The sequence below is a fragment of the Anabas testudineus genome, chromosome 12 (genome assembly GCF_900324465.2).
Source record: "Anabas testudineus chromosome 12, fAnaTes1.2, whole genome shotgun sequence".
In the NCBI taxonomy this organism is placed as follows: Eukaryota; Metazoa; Chordata; class Actinopteri; order Anabantiformes; family Anabantidae; genus Anabas; species Anabas testudineus.
The window spans coordinates 8,072,620-8,096,029 of NC_046621.1; the positions used below are offsets into that span (position 1 = coordinate 8,072,620).

General features: G+C 40.1%; 2 protein-coding genes across 2 annotated transcripts in view; one reads left to right on the forward strand and one right to left on the reverse strand.

Moving 5' to 3' along the window:
- LOC113159659 (astrotactin-2) overlaps positions 1-23,410 on the forward strand; it is a 212,705-nt gene that overhangs the window by 142,710 nt on the left and 46,585 nt on the right. Inside the window, exons 14-16 of the mRNA XM_026356476.1 lie at positions 12,612-12,736; positions 13,669-13,773; positions 13,973-14,152. Of these exons, the coding sequence (XP_026212261.1) occupies positions 12,612-12,736; positions 13,669-13,773; positions 13,973-14,152 (410 nt within the window). The remainder of the gene's footprint in view (positions 1-12,611; positions 12,737-13,668; positions 13,774-13,972; positions 14,153-23,410) is intronic.
- Positions 14,382-19,985, reverse strand: trim32 (tripartite motif containing 32). The gene is made up of 2 exons (XM_026356478.1): positions 19,901-19,985; positions 14,382-18,580 (listed from the first exon to the last, which is right to left on the reverse strand). Exon 2 carries the CDS (start codon positions 18,566-18,568, stop codon positions 16,511-16,513), a length of 2,058 nt encoding a protein of 685 aa, XP_026212263.1. The 5' UTR covers positions 18,569-18,580; positions 19,901-19,985; the 3' UTR covers positions 14,382-16,510.

Sequence of the window (23,410 nt, forward strand, 5' to 3'; positions counted from 1 at the left end):
CTAGTGAACTGACAGTGGATGCAGTCTAATTAAAAATCTTTTTCTTTTCTTTTATGCAACAGTTTTTGTCCCTTGCATCCAGATATTTAAACACATACCAGTCCCACTGCCTGGTTTTTAAATCTGTTTGAAGAGAAATACTTTCTTTTCAGTTTTGCAAATTCTCCTTAGAGTCCTATCGTTTTATTTAGCCCTATGCGTTTCTACATGTAGAGTAATAGCATCCCGGCGCTTGTGGGGATGTGGACATGCACACACATACTCACAAACCAAATTACGATCAGCGGAAAGCAGTGAAAATGTAGATATGTGAAGGGTGGTGATAATGGCCATCCATCCGTTCCTGAAAGGTGCATTTGGCTGTGTCACATGAATCGCCACACCTGCAGTATCTGACAGACACACATACTGTATACGCTGGGAAATATAGCAGCCCGGCATCCTCTAGTATGGCAATCAAAAAGAGAGAGATGTGCTGTAGAGCACACACATGCACACATTGCCACACTGTTTGATGCAGTGAGTGCTACTTAGTAATCTGAAGCCTGTAGTGGAGGAACAAATAGTCCCATTGGAAAACCCACCTGAAGCCAATATGTGTAAATATATTTTCAGAGGAAGAGACCTGATCCAAAAGGGCCCGAGGATAATTAGACCTGATCCACAATGTGGTCGACCTGAACAGACCCTACGATGGAGGGAACACAAACACTGACAGCAGCATGATGTACCACCACCTGAGAAGCAACAGCAGTTAGAAAGAGAAGCAATACATAACATCTTCCCCTGTACTTCACAATTTACTCTCTACAGCTCGTCTCACCTAAAAAAAGAAAAAAGACAACAATCACCACATGATCTGAAGTGATAATAAGTCTGCTTGGACAGACTTGTATAGAAGATAACTCCAACCCAATAATTGATACAGTTACTATCAAGAAAGTCACATCTCAAGTAAAAAAAAAAACAGTTTTCTAAGTATCTTCCTTCTCTTTAACAAGTTTCCCAGCAAGAATGCAACAAGGCGTGGAGAAAATAAAAAAATAAAAAGAGAAATCGCACCTGCTTTGTGAAGATGCGGCTGCCATCGTTGTCACTCTCATGTCAAAGGTGCTTTTTTACAAAAAAGGAAAAGACTGAGTAAGAAAGACAAGAGACAAAACCGCTTTTGATAGGCACTCTCTTCTAACTCCTCATCGCTGCTCACCTCTCAAACTAAGACGACACCACAACATGAATAATTTGTGAATCTGGCAGCCCACAAAGCTCACAGGCATAAACACAGCCACATTTTCATGTTCATGTGTAATTTTCAGTAATTATCTCCTCGGTGCATACACCGTAGCTTCTACTGGGGAGTTGAGTCAACACACATTATAAGGCAATTTCTTTCCACGTAATGAGTAGCCATGAGACAGTGAGGTAGACTGCTGAGGTGAGGGGTTAAGCTGCTAAAGGTTTGTGATGAGGAGCTTCTTAATTCTGTTCCTAAAATAAGTGCCTGTTTGCCCATTCTTTTTTAAACTCTTAGCATTTAATTTAGCGTTTACTTTTTTTTTTTTTTTTCTGGCATACAGTAGGTGTGTGGGTGTGTGGGGCAGGTTTGTCATACAGAAGCCGGTGGTTTCTTTGTTGTTGTTGTTGCTGTTGCTGCACCGAGGATTATTCCAGTGCTCAGTTAATAAGATTGTGTACACACCATCACAACTTAAATATGTCAGTGTATATGTATTGGATTTTTTACATTTTATGTTACTTTTACTGTTACCTCACTACAATTAAGAGTAAATATTGTACTTTTTTATTCCATTGCATTTATCTCACAATGTTACTTGTTGGTTAAACAAGACTGTTGATGTAAAATACAATCAAACTTAATAAGATTGATTTATTTTTACAAATTAGCCATCACCTGGTTTTGAGCAAGTTGTTCAAATTAGTGATCGTTGTTCCTTTATTAATTACTGCTATTTTTTCCACTTTTTGGCGTTTGTTTACAGTTTACAGCACAAACATGAGATGAGTTCACTATATTTTTTTCATCTATTAATGTATGTTCATAATTAATTGCCAATTATTATATGAAACTCTCAGACAGAAGGTTTTACGCCTTGAATCTGTACGTGAATTAAACTTGTGTCCATCGGTTATAAGTGTAGGACCCAACATTTTGTGTAGATTGACCCATTAAAATATCCCATTTACACCAACTGTATAAGGCGTAAGTGACTTTATGTAGTTGGGATTTAATGCAGAATGCTTTGCTCTGACAATATGGAGGTTGCTGGTAGAGTTTGGCCACATTCTAGATAGCTTGTTCTAACTATCTAAAGCTCTAAAGAAACAGCCACTACACACTGCGTCTTCCTTGAAAAAGACAATTAAGCCTTCCCAAGTATCCCTTTATTCACTAAGGAGACTTTTTACTTTGCCTTGTATTTCTTCCATATGCACACTGTCTGGTCATTGCTGGCAAAGTATTGATTTCGTTAGATCTCTATGATCTCCATATTGACTTATACATATTTGAACAGTTAACACGTCATTACTGGATGTTAACAGCTAACTTTAAAAACTTTCTTTCTTCACGCATTGCAGTAGGTGACCTCCTGAAGAGTTTGGCTCTTATAAACATATTGACATCTTAAAGGGGGGAGTTTAGCAAACGGATGCATAAGAGGAGGTTCTTAAAGCCTCAGTGGTTCCTCCATTCTTGGGACTTAGTACACATAAGGTGAGCACGTTTCTGAGCTTGCTGAGGTTTTCAGTGTGTGTGCTCAGACATTTGTGTGGGCTTGTGTTTACCTGTGTGTGGGTATGTGTTTGCTTGTGTGAGTCAGCGCACATGTGTACGTGAGTGTGATCATTCCGGAGGCAGTCACTCTCTGCTCAATAACTCACATGGCAATGCAGGATCTAATGGACCCTAGCCTAATATCAGCTAATGTCAGGGAGGCTTATAGTGCACTACCTGCTGTTTGACTGAAGAGAGAGAGGGAGGGCGAGGAATATGAAAAGGGAAATAAATGGAAAGAGAGAAAGAGAAATGGCTAAATTAAAAAAGCAAAGCTTGGCAAAAGAGTGCGAATGAGACTCTAAAAAAGAGTAACTGTGAGGGAAATGAAAAAGAAAAAAAGATAGGCTTCGTAAGCACGTCGAAGTGTGCTGTTCAAATAGACACTGCATTTGAAAACTCCTTTTCCTATCTTTAACACTGAATGATGATGTTTCAATCTGTAATGGACAAATGGGTGAAAGCAGTTCGCGTTAGATAAAGACTGTAAATATTCACATTCACCTCTTGTGGTGTGGTCATCCTGCCAAACCTCGGCACATTATTTGATGTGTAGTGTAAATTCTGGAAGTAAATAAAACAGTTAGTCTACAAAATATGTGGTGATGTTCACCTTCTTGTGCTAATCGAAAACTTAATGAAACAGAAGAAACTCAGTAGCTCATGTGGGCAGAGATTCGTGATTCAGAGGTTTAGTTTTCTTCATTCTTTGCCACCTGTGGTCTAGATGATGTAGTTTTTCATTGTCTGGTTCAACTAAGGCACTAATTCATCATTAAAATGATTTTTTTTTTTTTTTTATTGATTCAACGGCCTCTTCATTTGCCCACTTTGAGACTTTGCAATTGCAATTAATACACCACAATAAGCTCAATTAAATCATCTGAATGTTTTTTTTCTAAGACTCCCTCCCAATCTACTCTTTTTACCTTGTGAGGTTTTACATTTCTATTTAACATAAATTACGCTTTTGGCAGGAACCAGATACAAGGACAGTGATTTTGTGGATTTAATTAGCTTAGCTGATGCTGTTTTGCAGTTGTGCCAGACTGATAAAATCACTTGCATGTGCAGCAGCCAGTGAATCGATAGTAGACTGGAGGGTGAAAAATGAGAACATGCAGCATAAAGCATTAAACCCTCAACCTTAGACTCTGATCGAGTTGCCTCACAGGCGGCAGCTCGCTATGCCAGTCCTCCAAAATGGCTTCCACCGCCTCTCACTTCCACTGAAGGAAAACTACATGGAGTAATTTGTGGACCACGGCTAAATCCTGAATTAGTGGCTAGATGTTTTAGTATCAAATAATGAACTACTACTGCAGCATTGAACTGCAGGGTGGGAGCAATTGTAATTTTCTATCCCCTCTGGACTATTATCTATCTTAACTGTTCCCCTTCTTCATTTTTCTCTTCCCATCACACTACCCTGCTTTCCCAAGATTGTTGCCTTGTGCTGTAAATTTACCATTCATAAATTATGCATAAATAGATGGAAGTTCTAAGCCATTTTCAGTTTAATTTAACTGTATAAAGTTTGCCACAGTGAGTTTTCACCCAAATTCACCTCTTTGAGGCCATACTATAAAGCCGTTAATTACCACTCCTGTGATTCTCAGTGCTTTTGCCTTTCATGATGGGACTACAAAAAAAAAAACAGCTCTTCTCCAGTTAGTCAAATCACACTGATAGACAGAATACCAGATAACATAATAACGTTTAATCACGCCTTCATGTCAGTCATATCTCACTAATTACACAGTCCAATAAAAGAATACAAAAAGTGGCTGTCTCGCCCCATTATTGCAGATCAAAACCAAAACCCACATGACTGAGGGGAAAAAAATGTGACAAGACTCTTACATGTCCTTTGGGTGTCTTTTATGTATCAGGAAGACAGAAGATAAACCAGAAGAATGAAGGATGTTGGCTTTAGAGATGGATGCACACAGCTTCTCACACGTTAGCTTAAGTAGACCATTAAAAAACATGCATCAGTCTTTTACGTGAGCTTATTCAGGGTCTTTATGCTTATTTTACCACGTAGAGAAATTTATCAGGGCACCATTCTAGATAGATAGATAGAAGATATGTGATAGAAGATTGCTTATTGTTTTGTCTGCTAAGTTGTTTTCTGTTAAAACTGATGAAAGATTGAAAGTGTTTAAACGACTTTGCAAGAAAAAGAAAATCTTTCCATGCTGCTCTAATTTCAGGGTTGATGACATGAGAGTCTGTCAGCCACTTGTGTTTTTAACTATGAAAGTGTATGAATGAGTGAGTAATGGACAAAGGAAAGACAGAGAGGAGAGAAGACGAGGAGCTAGAGAAGAACCGGACAGATAGACACAAAAGGAGTGTTTAGAGAAAGTAAGTGGAATAATAAAAAAAAGGAGAAAAGCAATAGCTCTAATCAGTTCCGCAGCTAGCACAGGTAGCCTGCATGCCCTCTCGTTCATTGCATTACCAAGCTTCATCTCTATGGTAATGCTCCTGGCCACCAGAGTTCATTTTCGCGATTTCCTAAGGCAGGCCAACAGCGATACCAAGGTACAAAAAATAATGTCTATGCACACTCACGTTGTATTTCAATTGTATGCACAGCCCAGGGGGAGTTAAAGTGAGGTTGAGTGGCTTTGTGTGTGTGTGTGTGTGCACGCGTGTGTGTGTGTGTGTGCGTGTCTAAAGGGGAGTGAGGGACAAAAACAATGAGTAATGTAATACTGTACAACAAGAAACACTTGTAACACTTTTCATATCGTCCCACTCAACATATCTCTGCATCCCTGCATCAAGACATTTAATTTCTCAAGCTCTTCTGGTTGAATTAGATCTTACGCGATGCGTGCTGTATACAGTGCGTCTGACGGTGTGCTGTATACCAGTTCTGACTTGCGCTTGGCAGCATGAGTCAGCTGTCTACGCCGAAGCTGACATGCAAACACGTGGACATGCACCCAGTCGCTGAACGCCAACTCTGCAGTGTACCTATCATCACAGACTGTTCCACTGACAGCTTCAAATCCCAAGCCTAATCAATATTGGCCATAAAAAGTCACCAGATCTCCTTCTTCTAGTGAAATCATTTATCAGCTGAGCTGTGGCTGCAGCTGTAATAAGAGACTGTAACGCAAATCTCAAGATAAACATCTCTGATTGTTTTATTAGGCTACGAATTAGCCTGTTTTTTTTTTGTTTTTTTTGGATGCTGTCCTTTAATAAAGCTTTAATCCTTCATCTGGGCCCCGCATGGAAGGCCCCACTCACAAGTGTTTATTCAAACAACAGATATTAGAGCTATTAAACATATTACATCCAACTAGATCACCTTTGCTGAATCTTTGTGCGGTTCAACAAATTGGTAGAAGCCTCTCAAGGGCACGCGTGGCAACATTGTCAAAGCGAACGGCCGATAAATGACACGAAGAGAATGAGTTGGATTGATTGATGATGGGATAGGACACATTAAATGTTTAATTCAGAAATTATATTACAGTCATATCGGTTAATAACGAATGTAAATGAAAAAAAAACTATATTTCTCTTGCTATTAGTTTTCATAGGGACTTTCTTTCTTTCAGCTGCTTTCCACTCCTCTCCTAAGGTGTTTTGAGAGGTGTCACATTTTTACATTGCACTGCCACGTCCGGCCTACACGATGCCGAACAACAATAGACTCTGGATTCAAACTTCAGTCCACATTCTGGGCTTTGTTTTTTCATTCGACCATGTAAAAAACAGGCTGCGTATATTTTATGGTAGAGACAACCGTTTTGAACAAAGCCTCCGTTTTTCTTTAGTGTTTGCCGCCTTTTGTCGCACACTTCCCTTTCAAATGCTGGGTAATTATCCCATTTAGGGATGAATCCAAACAGCACGGCAGCCAATGAAATTAGAAACATGCTGTGTCAGGCTGGTTGTCAAATTTTCTGTTGTGTTCCTGCTCTTGTGCGTATGTGGAAGGAGAGGAGTGGAGCGAGACGAATGATGAATGCACACCACACATAACTGGTATTCTCCACTTGCAGCTTTGCCATGTTACGCCTAAGAAACTGCTGAGCCCTTGGTAGAACAGTGATTTTGTTTTTACATCTCTACATGTTGAAGCAGACAGAGCATTGTAGATTGTAATTTGTTGCCAAATCATAATGTCAGCTTTTTCACAGCATCTTTTTTTTACTGTGTAATTTTCTCGGCACATGTCAAAAGTTGAAACAAGATCTGGTAAAGTGCAGGCTGCGCCTATAAAAGGTTTTTGACTGTAAAAGATTGGCATCACTATGTTACGTTTGTCAAGCCTAGAGAGGCGTTCTCTCCTTCTGTGTTTCAAGCCAAAGCTTTTTCATGCTCCCTCCTGGTCGTCTTGCATCTACCTGACACCCTCTCAGCTTGCCCAGAATGCGACGAAGACGCAGCATCTATCAGTTCTGCAGCACGCGCCTTCCTACCTCGCAATCTGCACTTCACTGGCACTGTTCACATACACATCAAAACACTGCTGTTAGCCCACGAGGCTATCAAGGGCACAGCAACCCCCGTCTCAACAGATCATGATTCAACCCAACAGCCTCATTCTCAGCTTCTGCTTCACTGTCCCTCCCTTCTCTGTGGTAAACTGGCCATCACTCGGCGCACTCTGTCCTGACTCTGCAACCCCTCCTCGGGTCGGACCCTGCACTCTCCTGGCATGTCAGTGGAGAAGTAGTCTTTTCACCTCAGTCAGAACTTTAATCACTTCCTGTCTGACACGTTCTGAAAAGTCTCGTCTGCCTACAGCTCACCTCTGAACTCCAGCTCTGTGCCCAACTTATGACTCACTGACTCCTCGTATCTTGCAAGTCTGTCATACAAATACAGAGGGACAAACAAAATAGCCGGCCTTTGATTGGTGGTAATTAGGATGTAAATTAATTAAGACGCAGGGTCCTGTTTCCCAACTGACCATGATTGCTGAAAGGAATGGTTTTACTTTACATTTTTGCTGATGATATTTTTAACTTTTGTTGTTGTTTACACTCTGTAATATTCCCCACACTGTGATTTCTAACATTTCTGTGCCTCAGTCCCTACACAGTTTTTTTTTTTTTTTTTTTTTTACTTTCAGACTGATAAAAAAAAAAAAACAGAGAGCCCTAAAGTTCACACATAAAGTGCAGTAACTAAAATATACAGAAATATTGATGCTCCTGGAATAATCCTGATGCTTTAGCCTCTTCTTTGGTGCAGAGAAAGAGCGCCCTCTAGTGAAGGAAAATGTACTTGTGCTTTTTTAAATCTTTTTTTTTCCTTTTATCAAGTCAATTCGGTATTGACTGTAAATTAATACAGATACTACAGAGTCGGATTCTTCACACAGTATCATCATTTCTCCACTCCAGTGTTATTCTATACAATTCTGTGTTAAGTTGCATTCTGGGATGTGTGACAGGGTTATTAATTAATAATTATATTTGCTCTTCGAATTAAACACCTTTGGCTCACAATTCACAACTCATATCAAGTTAATACTTACTATTATATCCATTATTTGAATCATGACTGAATGAGTTTCTTACCTTTCTTCCCCCTGTACATTAACTCACACTTAACTGAAGTTGTTTATGTGCCTAACTCTACTAACTCCTAACTAATTGCAACCAAATATAACCAGGGTTATGTGTAACTTTACATCGTTTAGTCTGTGTTGCTGTCAAAGGCATGAAAAGTTAGTTTTTAGGAGTTTAGCTGGTGCTGTAATAAGATTTTATTCATCATCTTAATGGCTAAGTTAGTCATTATAAGGACTCATCTCAACATAACTACACACATGCCCATTATTTTTATTTACAAGTGAAAAAGAGCATGAAGATTGAAGTTATCTTCTGTAAACTCCTTTTACTTTTTGAGGGCTACTTCTTCTCTCAGCTGTGACCTTAAAACTGTCGCAAATGATCAATTAGCAGCTGAGCAGAGAAGAAACTCTGATAATTAGACTATAGCCTTTGTAAGCTTGACACCAAAGATTTGTATGTATATTCAATACTAATTTCCTCTGGGAATTGGGGAATTTTGTTTGTGCTTGAGTCAGTTCACAAAGGCAGCTTTCGAAGGAGTGTGAAGGAGCATCCCGCGTGGTTTACACTTTGCTGGAACAGCTTTCTCACTTGCTAGGGGAGCTGTTGAAAGTCAGTTCAAAATTCATTCATGTCTGAATGCTACGGATGCAAAAAATGATTGTTGTTGGCTGTCGTGCTGCCAGAATGCAGAGTTTTAGCTGTTCAGCTCATATTTAGTTGAGTCAGTTTTTATTTTTTTTTTATCATTATTATAATTATTGTAAACAGTGTGAAGGGAAAATTGACAGAAACAAAATAATGAGTTGAGGTGTGGATGTGATTTTTCCAATATCAATCACCAAAGAAGAGCACGATTAGCCTACAGTGTTGTTGTGATGAGTTGTGTGGTTGCGGATAATGAACTGAGATGTTGTGGATTGTCAGTGTAGTTGAGATGTATGATGTGCCCGTGTGTCTGATCAGTGCCGCTGTGGTTTCTACGTGGACATTCCCTCTAAACAGCAAAATAGCCAATTACCCTGAAGAGTTTCTTGGTAAGTAGCACTTAATATCAGTCACAGTCAGAAACTTGGATGAATAGACACACTCAAACTTATGCACGGCCACAATTGTGCTCATGCTTGTGACTTGTAGATAGCTCTCGTTCCTATTATAACACCTATGATACTGTGGATTTAAATTCAAACAGATAGATGCTCAAACACAGAGAGAGAGAGAAAGAGAGAAGCACAAAAACAGTTTGTTTTTTTTCTAAATTGACTTGTAGATTGCTCTCATCTGTGCTCATAAACAGAATGCCTGTGATTTGGGAGGAGAGAGCAGGTGGAGCCGGATGAGTGAATAAGAGATGGAAGGAAGTCGAGATGCAGAAAGCAAACCAGCAAGGGTTACCGCTGGGGACCAGGCTGAGCAAACAGCGAACAATTGTTACACTCTATCCAGGGAGGAATACTGACATTGATGTCTAGCTGTGAATATATATATATATATATATATATATATATATATATATATATATATATATATACATGCATGTGAGACCCAAGACCTTGCATACTTTAATAATTACATGTATCTTTACGGTGTTTGAATGAAAATACATACATATACAGAGGGCAGACTGAGACATGGAGACTGAAAGGACGCAGAAGTAAGACGGAATGGGAGCTTTAATATATATGCATGAACCGGTCTTGAATATTTGTATTCATCTCACCAGATATAATTTTATTATACTGTGGACTGCGGAGCTTGGGATTTAGAGATTCTCATTCAAATGGTAAGAGTCTGCCACTTGTAGACTCAAGTAGGATAGGAGGTCTGTTTGGCTAGGAGGGAGCTCAGTGTCCACTGACCTTAATGAACACACATGGGTACTGAATGAAACATGAGTAAATACACAAGTTTGCTGGCATGGCCCCGGCCAGACATATATACTGTATGCCATCTTGTGTATGGGACAGTGTTACGTGTGTGTGTAGGTGAGTACGATGAAGCTTGGCTTGGAAAATAATTGGTTGGGTTTGTGGACAGAGTATAGATTGAATCGAGAGTATGTCTTCATTTAGAAGAGCTCTATGTTTATATGCACATATATTATGGGACTAATGCTACTAGTTACACCTGTATTTAGCCAAGTCAGTAAAAAAAAAAGTCCTGCTTCTTAAGCTTCAGCTTGTTAAAAACGAGTCGGTGTTGTGAGTTCGTTAGGTGAGATAAGTTAGCCACGTCCGGCTCGCGTCTAAATCATGGTGTTACCATTTATGGAAGACAGTGATGATTTTTCTTGAAAGACAAGCAGCTGAAATGGTCTGTTTGGGCTGTAGTTTAACTGATAAATGCCTTCTTCCTTTAATGAACTGTCAGCAGAATAGATGCTTCAAGCCCCTTCACCACCACACACACACACACACACACAAACACAGTCGAAGGAACAGTCTGACCAAAACTATGTAAACAGAAATATTTTCCAGATTGACACTTGAACCACTCTGACTTTTGCTTTGTTTATACCATTTAACCTCCAACAACACTTCCCTTAGATGTTTTTTTTTTCCTCAAGGTTAGAAAAAGAAGACTACGGAGAAGGTTATGAACGTTCAACAATGGTTAGTGTACTCGGGCACTACAAGGAACTGAGGCGATAGTCTGCACACTTCTTTATTCCTTCAACTTAAGTTTTCAGTTTTGTTTTTTGAGGAGCTCTGTAGTAAACTCCTGTATGGTACACAGCACCCTGTTATACTGTATGTTGCTCAGCCCTGGATTTGAACGCGTGCTGTGGTTAGAGTAAAGAAGCTCCTTGCTGACAGCCAAGGACAGTCCACATCTGTTCTTGAAAATCCATAAACCTACATATCATCATGGTCCACACCCCTCCAAAGGTTCTCCGAGCCTCGGTGCGGAGCTGCCTGATTTACTTCAGCAATCAATATATTTTCTATGAGCATAAGCCACGGTAATCTTTTTACAGTGGCTCTCTCTCTCTCTCACTGTCTCTCTCTCCTCTCATCCCCTGCCCTTGAGTCAATCCTTCCACTCCCTCATTGTAACACTAAGGCTGTGATTGCGTCTAACAGGCTTTGTGGTTAGAGAAGGCAAAAAGAGAGACAGAATGAGAGGAGTAGGATGAAAAATTGATATCAAAAAGAGCGGAGCTACCTCTCTGCTCAGTCTCCATGGCACAAGGTCTGTGCTCTGAGACTCGGTCCCATAAAAGTGGATTATGTGAAATAGGTTGCCGCTGTTTGCCATGCTCTTAGGATGCAGCAAGACAACTCATCTTTTTGACAGGAAATGAACCGCAGATGGTTTGATTCAACCAGGACAGTCTATCTGCTGAACACAAAAATAAAAAAAGGAGTTGAACATACTGTACGCTAGCTCTCTGTTTGTAGGACTACTGCTTTTTGTTTTGCGTTTGTGCACAGGGGGTGTATCATGGAGGTGCAAACAGATGGAGAAAGAAAAGAAAAAGACATTTTTGGCAAACATGTTTAAAGTGCGCATGCTATTCAAACCTCTCAGCTCTGTGCGCATTCACGGGTGTTTTATTTATTTATTTATTTACTTATTTGTCACCTCTCAATATCATACAGTCTTCTTGTACCCTTCCCTCCCGCAGTTTATAGTTCCATACTCCCATTATCATTCTTTCGTGTGCTTATCGTCTCCAGCAGAGAAAAGAGAGATTCCAAGGGGTCTGTTCTTATCTCTGCCTGCAGCTCTCTGTTCTGCCCTCAAACTGGGGGATGCAACTGTTTTCTTTATTCAGCCGCCAAGGAATACACACACACACACACGAATACTCAAATATTTTGACCTTGTACCCATGGCAGTATTGTTTACACCACCACAACACAACAAGGGAACTCTTTAATTCTGTTGCTCAGGGGTGGTCGGAGCATGTCCACCTTGATGTGATGAAAGGTTGACTATTTTTCTGGAACCAATGAGCCGAACACCTTTTCGCCTCTGCGAAGGAGATGAGACAAGATCAGGTCATTAAACAGTATCAGATGAAAACTTGTGGGAATAAGTGAGGAGACCAGCAGCTTGACTGTGAACCAGAACATGCCGGGATTGTAGATGTTTATTGTGAAACTGCTGTGGAGCAGTTCATGGAATTCGTAGCTGCTCCCCACACACAACCTACTGTTTAGTAAAAGTATCCTAAATCAGACCAAAATGTGTGTAATGTACAATTAATTCATAAGCCTTGCCTTCCTTCTCCTTTCTCTCTCTCTGTCTCTCTCTATCAGGGACAACAACTTTATCAAGGATTTCCCCCAGCTAGCCGATGGTCTCATGGTCATCCCCTTACCAGTAGAGGAGCAATGTCGCGGGGTCCTGTCAGAGCCCCTTCCCAACCTGCAGCTCCTCACAGGTGAGGGTGTGCACAGTGAGCTTTTTTTTATGTCTCTCTAGTTGAACGCCATTTAATTCATTTCAGTGGCAGCTTTATCATCCAGGAAGGATGCAGTCATAATCTCTGACTGGATGCACTCTATGTATTTATATATGTAGCATCTGGGAAAGCAAAAAAGATCATTTGCAGTGGTATTCCTTTGTACGTTTAACCCCCAAACCTCTTTTGTGTGTGCTTTCATCCACAAAGTATACTACACATACACAGATACTTATCTATGTAAAGTCCAACACTCAACCTTTCACTTCATCCTTTTATCCCTTTTTTTTTTTCTCGTGTCACTTAAACCTGCACCTCCACCTCTGCCCCCTAATCCCTCCATTAGCTAAATTGGCATTTTGTCCACATTGGCTCCTGAGATTTTATTTATTTATTTATTTTTTTTACCGGGGTTCTGCTTTCACCAGAATTGGACACACACACACACACACGTATAGAAACTAAATTGCCCTTTTTTCACCATGCATGAATGTCTCAGGTGTAAAACACTTTCTGGAGGCGAAGGATCAAGGTTCCTGTAAGCAGTTTATTTTTTTCCCTTGCTCTTCACTTTTGTGGCTTTAGTTCTAAACTGGTGTGAAACTTTGGTAATTGAATTGCAGAGAAAGGCAGGATTGCTCCCACTTCTGATGTCAGCAATCCAATTGGAGTTCAAGCTACACTATATATCAGCCATTGATCCGAGAGCAGCTGGCATACGGGCTGTGATAATAAATGATGTTAAAGGCAATAATGGATAACAATGGCTCTGCAATAAACTCTTCAAATGAAATGAAGAAATGTATTTATGTTTGTTTATTTTGAATTACCGCTGTCCTTTATGATTCAGAATTTTTATAATTTGTTTTCAATTGTTGACATATTAATACCCCTCCCTCTGTCTTTCCAAGGGGATGCCCAATTCAGCGAGGCAGTGGGCTACCCTATGGTTCAACAGTGGAGGGTCCGCAGCAATTTGTATAAAGTCAAACTCAGCTCCATTACCCTATCTACAGGTCAGTGTGTGTAGAAAATGAATAACGTGATTTTTTTAAATGTGGTGTTTACTGTCAAGCATATTATTGTTAGATATCATTTTATTTAAACAACTATCATCTATATATCTGTTTTCAGCCTGACCTTTATATCCAAGCCATCATTTCCACTCATGAGAACAAAAATCACTATTCTTCCATCTCCTTCTTGACCTGGTAGGCTTTTCCAAAGTGCTGAAGACACTGTCAGCAGACAGCACGCGCGAGGAGCTCCTGGCCTTTCTCCAGCAATACGGCAGTCACTACGTGTCGGAGGCCCTGTACGGCTCTGAGCTCAGCTGCAGCATCTACTTCCCCAGCAAGAAGGCCCAGCAGCAGCTCTGGCTACAGTACCAGAAAGGTGAGCGTGCTGACAGACAGGAGGAAAGTATCTTGCAGTTATAGTTACTAGTTTACTGTGTTTTCAACACTTAGGTTTCATTCATCAATCATATTCATTTTTGCTACCTTAAAACATAAAAAGGGTTTCAAATACCTGAAATACATCATATGATACACATATTTTTTAAGGGTGAATATAAAAGGTGGGACGAGTATGAAAGATCTCATAAATGTTTATTGCACTCAGATAATTAACAATACAAACATGAATTTCACTACACGGAGATGTCTGTTATGTGTTTAACACAAGGTAAAACTCACAGCCTCCAAACAACATAACACCTGAAGGACATGGGAGTTTGGTTCATAGTCATATTGCAATATTATAATACAACAGTATGAATAAAAAAAAAAAAGATCAAAGTGACACACTGATGTTCAGCGCACAAGGACACTTGATTTTTCTATAATTTTATGCATTTTTAAGTCACTGCAAAAGTATGAATATTCTCTAGTAATGACTACTGCTATTGACACAAAGTGAAAATCTTATGCAAGGTTGGCATGCAGCTGAGATCTTGAATCGGAATCTATTTAGTGTTGAGATATTACGTGGTCTTAGAATAAAACAACACGATGTAAACATAAAAGCACAAGGACATGACTGCGTGAGGCTTCACCTGATAGTTAAACTCACTTCTATTTTTTTTTCCTCCCCATCTGTTTATGTAGACATACTACAAACACATTTTGAAAGTTTTTATTCTCAGATATAAATAGATGTGTGTGTTGCTGTTTTATAGGGCTCCAGGTGTAAAGTCAAGGTCAACTTTGTGTAATTATTTAATTATTACTATTTTTTAAGGCTTAAACTGAGTCAGTATATATTATTATAGAAGCAACCCTGGACTGGAAGAAACTTATTGCCGCAGAACAGGTATATTTATCATTTACGACGTTTTGAACATAAAGCAAGTTACTATATTATTAGGCGATTACCTTGATTCTCCTATTTTAGGCCACTGAATGTGATTGATTAAAGGAGTCTTTCATTATTATTTCACCTGAAATTCTCATCTTACTCAAGCTATTTATGGACTGAAAAAGTTCAGTTAATTTATGTGATAAAATAATACATGTTGATACACGGTGACACCAGTTTCACGTTAACTAACACTAGAAATAACAAGCTAAACACAGAATATGACTGTTGTCTTTACCATATCCACCCACACTTGGGAACTGTGTGTTGTCTAGTGCTGAATAGAAACCTGAGGGAGACACAGCTACATGGAACCAACACCCAAGTGTAACCCAGCCAGGTTTGGTGTGCGAGTTAACACTCTAATAACTATCCTACAGACGCAATGAGGAGGCTACTTATGTTGTGTCCAGTGTACACAGGCAGTATTGATAAGTACAAGACAAAAATATGTAATTAAAAAGCAGTATTCTTAATTTTTATTGCATTAAGTGAATATGCCTCAAAGAAGGTTTAACAAAAATAAACAATAATTTATCAAATGTTAGGGACTTTTTTTAGTATAATATGCCTAGACAAAAAACTTGATCAGATAAAAAAAAATGTTGAACCTCAGTAAAGAAGCTGGATATTATAATTATACTACATTTCCCTAGTTTTCCTCCACAACACATTATGCAGTAACTTAATTTAACTTAATATTCTACATGTATTAATGTTCCCTGAATATTACTGAATGCATTTCAATCAATGGTGCCACTTGATTTTACCATCAGCCAACTGCACAGTAGTTTAAAATTTAAAGCTGTCAGCTGCATTCAGCAACATCAATGTTAACTGGTGCTACTAAAACCTAGGAAACAATGAAATGTCCATAATAAAGTGCTTCACAGGCCAAATGCCTTGGTATGCTTTATTTAATATATAAATACATGTTCACTTTCAGCTCTTCTTCATCACATTTTTCTCCTGCAAAGCACAGCCAACAGTAAAAGCCATGCATCACACACACTTAGGTTGAATGGTGGATATGGCAGCCAATAATAAAAAGGGAAAAAGATCTGTACTTTGTGCCTGCATTATCTTTGACATAAATGGCTTCTTTGATTTTTATTAAAGTGATAACTTGTGCCAGCAGTCTTTGATGTAGAAATGCTGCTACCTCTACATTAGTGTTGAGATCTATTAAAATAACCAGGTAAGAGGCAGCTGTAGCTGATTTTTTTCTTTTGAGGTATCAAATTAAAATCCAGTCTAGGCTAAATGAGGAAAACTAGAGTGAGAACTGTAAAGTGACTGATAACAGTGTGTTTTTAATGTTGCCAAACTTCCATACACACCAACACATACCTCCTATAACTCTCATTCTCATGTGAAGATGACTAGGTTGCTTGTCTAGGAAGTGGAGGAGTGCCTCCTCTGAATGTATGTGTAGACTTTGACACAGTGGTCCCAACAGTCCAGTACTAGCAGCTGTCCTTTCTGGGTAGTGGCCACTCCCACAGGGCAGGTCAACCCTTCTTGGATGAGAATTTTGAATCCGCCCTCTTTGGGAAACTGAAGGATTTCTTTCCTGCCACTGTCTGTAACTAGCAAATCCCCATTAGCATCCACACACATGCCAGTGATACAGCGGAAGTCCTCTGTCTCTGAGAAAAAATGGCTGAGCTGTTTACCTAGCTGGCCATCAGTACCCACTGAACCAATGGAGAACCCACCTTCCAGGTGGGGCTCATTTTGGCGTTTCTCAAAATTCAGGGCCAGTCCCTGGGTGAAATACACTGTTCCAGCTGCATCACATGTCACAAACTTTGGCCGCACAGCAGAGCACAATCTGCTGTAGCTGACCACGCCTACATTGCGGTCCACTGCTAGACACCACAACTTGCCCCCTTCTACATCTGACACCACAAATTGGCCAGATGGCATGGCAGTAATGCCCCATGGTTTAATCAATTGGTTCTTGTGGCAAGCTACACAATGTCCATCCATAGTGTAGACTTTAACAGAGTTATCATAATTGTCAGTGACCCCTATTAGACCTTGAGGTGTGACAGCAATGGATAACGGGATGAGGTTGGGCAAATCAGCACCAAGGAAGCTCAGGACGAAGTTGTCAATGCTACTGGAATTGCGGCGGATTTCACGCTGGAAACCTTTGCGATTAAAGATCTGGATACGGTAGTTACCACGATCAGCTACTAGCACCTCACCTTGTGGTGTTACACAGATGCTGACAGGTAAACTGAACATACCAGGTAGAGTTCCCTTACAGCCCATTTTCTTCACAAACTGGCAGATGGACGGCCCTACGCTTACCCCTGCTCCTCCAGGTGATCCCCCACCAGCATCCATGGACTTTGATTTAAAGCTGCCTGGCGAGCCACAAACCGTCTGGTCTACAGCAGCAACCATGTCAATATCTCGATAAAGATCTACTGGAGCCCCCATTACTCCACCTGTAGCACCCTCTGCCCCAGCTATATCCTCTATGTTACCCTCCAGTGCAATATCCAACCCACTCTCCTCATCATCTGTATTTACAGTGAAAGTGTTTGTGGTCAATTGTCCCACTTCCACAGGTTTAGACTTCTCTGTTCTGACCAGCTCTGGCTCTTGCAGCTCAAACATGGTGGGTAAGCTGCTCCTCAGATCCAGCTCCTCATCATCACTACCTCCACTGTCATCCTTCAGCAAAGCAATATCAGTCTGCCTCACTTGCATTGTGAGATAGTCACAGCGGGACACCACTTTAACCTCTGCAATGTTAAGGAGATACGTCTGCTCCTCCAGGACCTGTGCATTGAGCTTTTCCACCTCTGCCATAGAAGCTGTAAATGTCCTTCGGGACCTGCCGAGCTCCTCTTGAAGACGTAGCTCAGCTGTAGTATAGTCCTGCTGCACTGCCCTATACTTAAGTCTCAATGACTTGGATATGTTTTCAATAACAGACTTTTTTTTCTGAATTTCACCCATGACTTCACGCAGTGCAGCCAATTTGCCACCCAGTTCTTTACGGCGCTGTTCAGCAGCCATCCTAATCAGCTGGACTGAATGGCCTTGATGCAAATGGTGGTCCCCTTTACAAAGCTCACAGAGAACAGTGGCACAATCGTGGCAGTACTGTCGTGGTAGGCGGCTGCAGCAAGACTTGCACATTAGGGCAGCTGCAGCGGCACTGCAGGACATAGTACAGTCTAGGATCTTGAGCACAGTCAGATTATCGGCCAGCTGGGAGATGCTACTCATACGGGAGACCTTGCTACAGAAGGGGCACCGCACACCATTTATGGTATTAGCCAAAAGCTTCTCCAAACACTGCCGGCACACTGTGTGACCGCACTGCAGGAGTTTGGGTCTCATTTGTTCCTGGTTGTAGGTCTCCAAGCAGATAGGGCATTCGAGAACCTCCCTCATTAGATCCGGGTCCAGCGGGGAAGCTGCTACCGCCATTATGATCCTTTCCTGGGGTGAGACAAAAGCAAAGCAATTATGTTTTCTAATATTTTACCATTCTGTGTGGAATTCAAAAAACAAGCCTATATTGTAATAACAATATAGATATTTAAATTAAAAAAGAACCGTAACACTAATTTGATTAAATTATTAAAAGAAATACAGTACTTTTCTGTCACAACTTCACCTATAGTCTATTATTAACAACTAAACCAACATGTTTCAGCTTGCGGCCTCCATTAGGGTCTGTGTCAAATACATAAAGAACATTTAAGTACAATTGGTGAAGCGAAATAATAAATAAAACGTTAAAAAAGGAATAGTACAAATAAGTAGGTATGTTGGGTATAAAATCTGTCAGTTATTCAAATTGGCAAAGGTTGTGATAAGGAACACAACTGACATATTCAGTGAACAGGTAGGAAAAATAGATACATGCCTAATCTACCATGTCAGTATCTATATAGTTTAAATTAACTCAAAGTCAACTCTCAACTTTGATAAACTTTGTGATCCACCTTTATCCACAGACCCTGACACAAGCTGTTGCTCTGGCAAATTTAGACATAACGTTAAGAGGTTTGCCTCCAGTTGTATTTGCTACGAAAAATAAAATATATGTTTTAATATAGTAATAATGTGCTTGGACAGCAAGTTAACAAACGGTAGCTCTCCTCTGTTTGAAATAACTAGCTAACGGTGCTCAGTAACCTAAATCCAAGTTAAATATTTATTGACTTAAATGGAAATAATAACTTAACTAGCGCTAATGGGCAAGTTAACAGCTGGGAACCACTGACTCATGTCTACTGACTAATTCATGTTAAGTTATCATTAGTCAAGGGGGTGTGTTGCTCCTTAGGCTAACGCTAACAGCATTTACACCTGAACACATTCTTTAAATGTTAAAAAATGACTGTCGGCGTAAGGCAATAATGACAACAGCGGGTATGCTGAGGTTATTTATGTATTTATCTAGCTCACGTTTCTATCTTTACTAGCTAGCAGACACCGTTTGCGTGTAATGCTAATGAGAAGCAATGTGATGCATTTATAAGCTAACTAGCTTGTATCGAGTCGCCACCACCGAACAGAAACGGTGTGACCTTCTAATCCCTGCTGATAAATCAACTGTTTGGCTGTGAATACACTAATTAGGCTGCACAACTCAACCGGGGGCCTGTGCACAACACAGCAAAAGGTAAAACTGCACTGTTTTTGTTAAAACCGCCCTCAGACACAATACAACCGTGTTTAAGACGCGCGTTAAAATGCATGTAGAGCTCATCGCAAATATAATCTCATGCCATTGCTGCTTTAAAATATTACCTTTTCTTCAATGAAAGAGTTGGAAGTAGTTAAGGTCTTGATGGGCGTACTGTGTTTCTGCTACTGCAGCTGCCACTGTTCAGACTGCAGTGTTGACGACGTACGTACGTGCTGACGTAGTGTTACGCAATATGCAAACGTCGGAGCTGACGCGTGTTTTGATTGGCTGACACTGTCCTGATGCTCCACCTGTGGTCCTGATGGTCCTGATGCTCCACCTGTGGTCCTGATGGTCCTGATGCTCCACCTGTGGTCCTGATGGTCCTGATGCTCCACCTGTGGTCCTGATGCTCCACCTGTGGTCCTGATGGTCCTGATGCTCCACCTGTGGTCCTGATGGTCCTGATGCTCCACCTGTGGTCCTGATGCTCCACCTGTATTCCTGATGGTCCTGATGCTCCACCTGTGGTCCTGATGCTCCACCTGTATTCCTGATGGTCCTGATGCTCCACCTGTGGTCCTGATGCTCCACCTGTGGTCCTGATGGTCCTGATGCTCCACCTGTGGTCCTGATGGTCCTGATGCTCCACCTGTGGTCCTGATGGTCCTGATGCTCCACCTGTGGTCCTGATGCTCCACCTGTATTCCTGATGGTCCTGATGCTCCACCTGTGGTCCTGATGCTCCACCTGTATTCCTGATGGTCCTGATGCTCCACCTGTGGTCCTGATGCTCCACCTGTGGTCCTGATGGTCCTGATGCTCCACCTGTGGTCCTGATGCTCCACCTGGGATTGTAAAGCTATTTCACTCCTAGCACTTGCAGATTCTATTATAATCAAAGTAACCCGCAGTCTTTCATTTTATTTATTAGCAGCATTTGTTATTACTTGATCTACACAGAGCAGGATGCAAAAATTGTTTGTGAGACTAATTCATTTTCAGGCTGTTGGTTTTCATGCAACATATCAGCATACTCACCCCAAACAAATCTCACACCAAGACTAGAATTTGTATTTATTTTATTTTATTTTCTATCACAGAGCTAGTAATTATTTTAGAAGGGAAGACACAAACATAGAAAATGTATTTACCTAAATCAACAAGTAATCAGATCTGTAAAATATAACGGAGAGAACCCTCTGACCGGGTTACAGCTGTATCTGATAACATCTATGGTTCAAATTGTAAATACAAGTCAGTAATTACAGAGAGAGACCACTAGATGTCACAACAAGTCTTCTAGAGGATAGGATAGGAAATGCTTTTCGTTGGTCAAGCAATTTCAAAATAAATAGTTTCCAAAAAAGTGTGAAATTCTCATTTACAATCAGTGATATTTGTCTTGTTTCTGACATTTCAATTGCACGTGTCTCTCTTACTATGTCAATACTGTTTTAAAAATATGACTGTGTGAAAGTGATTAAGCTCAGCAATGCTAATATGAATTGTGTGTATCTAACAATGTATTTATTAAATTGCTATGAACAATATCTTACACCTTTGCTTTGGTTGCCTGGGCAACATGACCCTGGCCAGAGGGGATGTGTCCCTGATGAGTCTGTAACCAGTCTACAAAAGGATTGTAATTAACGAAGGCAAGAGCGATGGCTGGGGCATTCGCTCCATTCATCTCTTCTCTATGTTTGATGGCAGGCAAGGGTTGCACAAGCATATCATTCATTTTATACACTAAAGACCTGTCACAGCTTATAAAGAGGCAAAATGATGGGCTGCTGGTCTAACTTAATGTCTCCTCCACATACACAAATAAACAAGCAAACAAAGTACTTTAGTGTTCTCAGAAGGTAATTACAATGACAAGAAAAAGTAAGTAAGTAAGTTGTAATTTCCTGATTTTCTACAATAATTTATCATAAAATGTGATCTGTTATTAATTCCAAGAGTTCACATACTTTTCCACTATCACTATGATGTTGTTCTAGAGACCTGAAAGATCAGATTTTTCTCTTTTGTATTATTATTTTAGGCACATTATATTTGTTATGACTGTTAATGATACTGTTAATGACTTAGATAAAGATCAGGTCAGAGAGATCAGTTTCATGACAACTTAATGCAGAAAAACATGAAATTCCAAAAGTTCACATACCTTTGTTACAGCATTTTGCTAGATCAGTCTTAAATGATAGTTTTATAACCAGATTAGAAAGACCCCATGCACTGCTGATGCCAGCTTCCTTTATTTTGGTCACCTTGTATCCTCTACTAAGACTTGTAGTGTGGCAAATATTATATAAAATAAAATTTAAAATAAAAACTTAGTTTTAGTAACACAACTTTACTCTTCATTAGTCAAAGCGCACTACACACCATCACGAGTTATTTTCGTGCCGTATTTGTGTGATTGAAATGTCAGATCAACTTGACACCAGTGAGATTTTCCCCTACGAATATTGAGTGAAAAATTCCTCATCTGTGTTTTTCTCTGAGATGTCGAGTATCTGCTGGTAAAGCATGTGTGTGTTGAGAAGTGAATGGTTGAAAGTTCACACACCCTTTCTTGTCTTGGATAAGCCTCTTTAACACCGTTGATATTACAGGTAGACACATTTAGACAGTATTTGGGTTCATGAACTCCGTGTTGTCTTTGAGCACTTGAGACTAGTTTGAAGGGTATCAATTTCACAGTCATTAAAGCTGTTAAACAGGAAATAGGTCATTTAAAATATTAACCTAAATTCTTCCCAAGTAGCCCATCTTGAACAGCCTTTTCCTGCTGTCTTACCCACTTCCTTAAAGCTTGATGAAGGTGTGCTTTAAGTACATTACAATAATACCGTAATCTCCTCAAATCCATATTATACATGGATTCCACTTCAAATTAATTGTTAATTCTCAGCCAGACACAGAGAGTTAAGACTGGATCATTTCCTTTAGGACATATATTAATAGGTGCACATTTTTGTTTTATTGGGCTTTTTCTAACTTTAGAGTTTAGGGGAAAATTATTTACATAAATGGTTAGAAAACCTCCACGTGCCACTCTAGTTATATTGGCCTCTGCTGCTATTAGTTGGGGTGTAGGATTATATCTTGAACATTTGCACATTTGTGTCTTTATTGTCAGGTCTGGGTCTGAACAACAATATCAAGTGTTTGGTGAAGATAATGGTGCATTTACTGATATAACTTTCTCATCCATTGAGGTTTTCTGCATTTTGTAGCTAGCAGTGTCTGATGATGCATCATGCCTCAGTGACTCAAAAACTAAATCTGCCACATCAGCACAGATGGCAGATCCTCTCCGCTGCCACAAGTGTCCTGATGTGTCCTTCAAATGAAACACTGAACATACAAGTTGTGTCTTCTGTTGATTTTATTCCTCCTGTGCTTCCAGGGCTGCCCCCTTTCTTTCAGCATGGTCACGCTCCAAATGCAGACGTTCCTGGCAACTGATGGATTTTGTGTGGTCTTTGCCGCTATAAGTGTTATGGCTCAGAATAACGTGGACTCAAATATACAACTACGGAAACAGATAAAAAGTTAAAACAGTTAACTTTCATTACTAGTTTTCAAACTTAGCAGAAAGAGAAAAAGCTGAGGGCAAA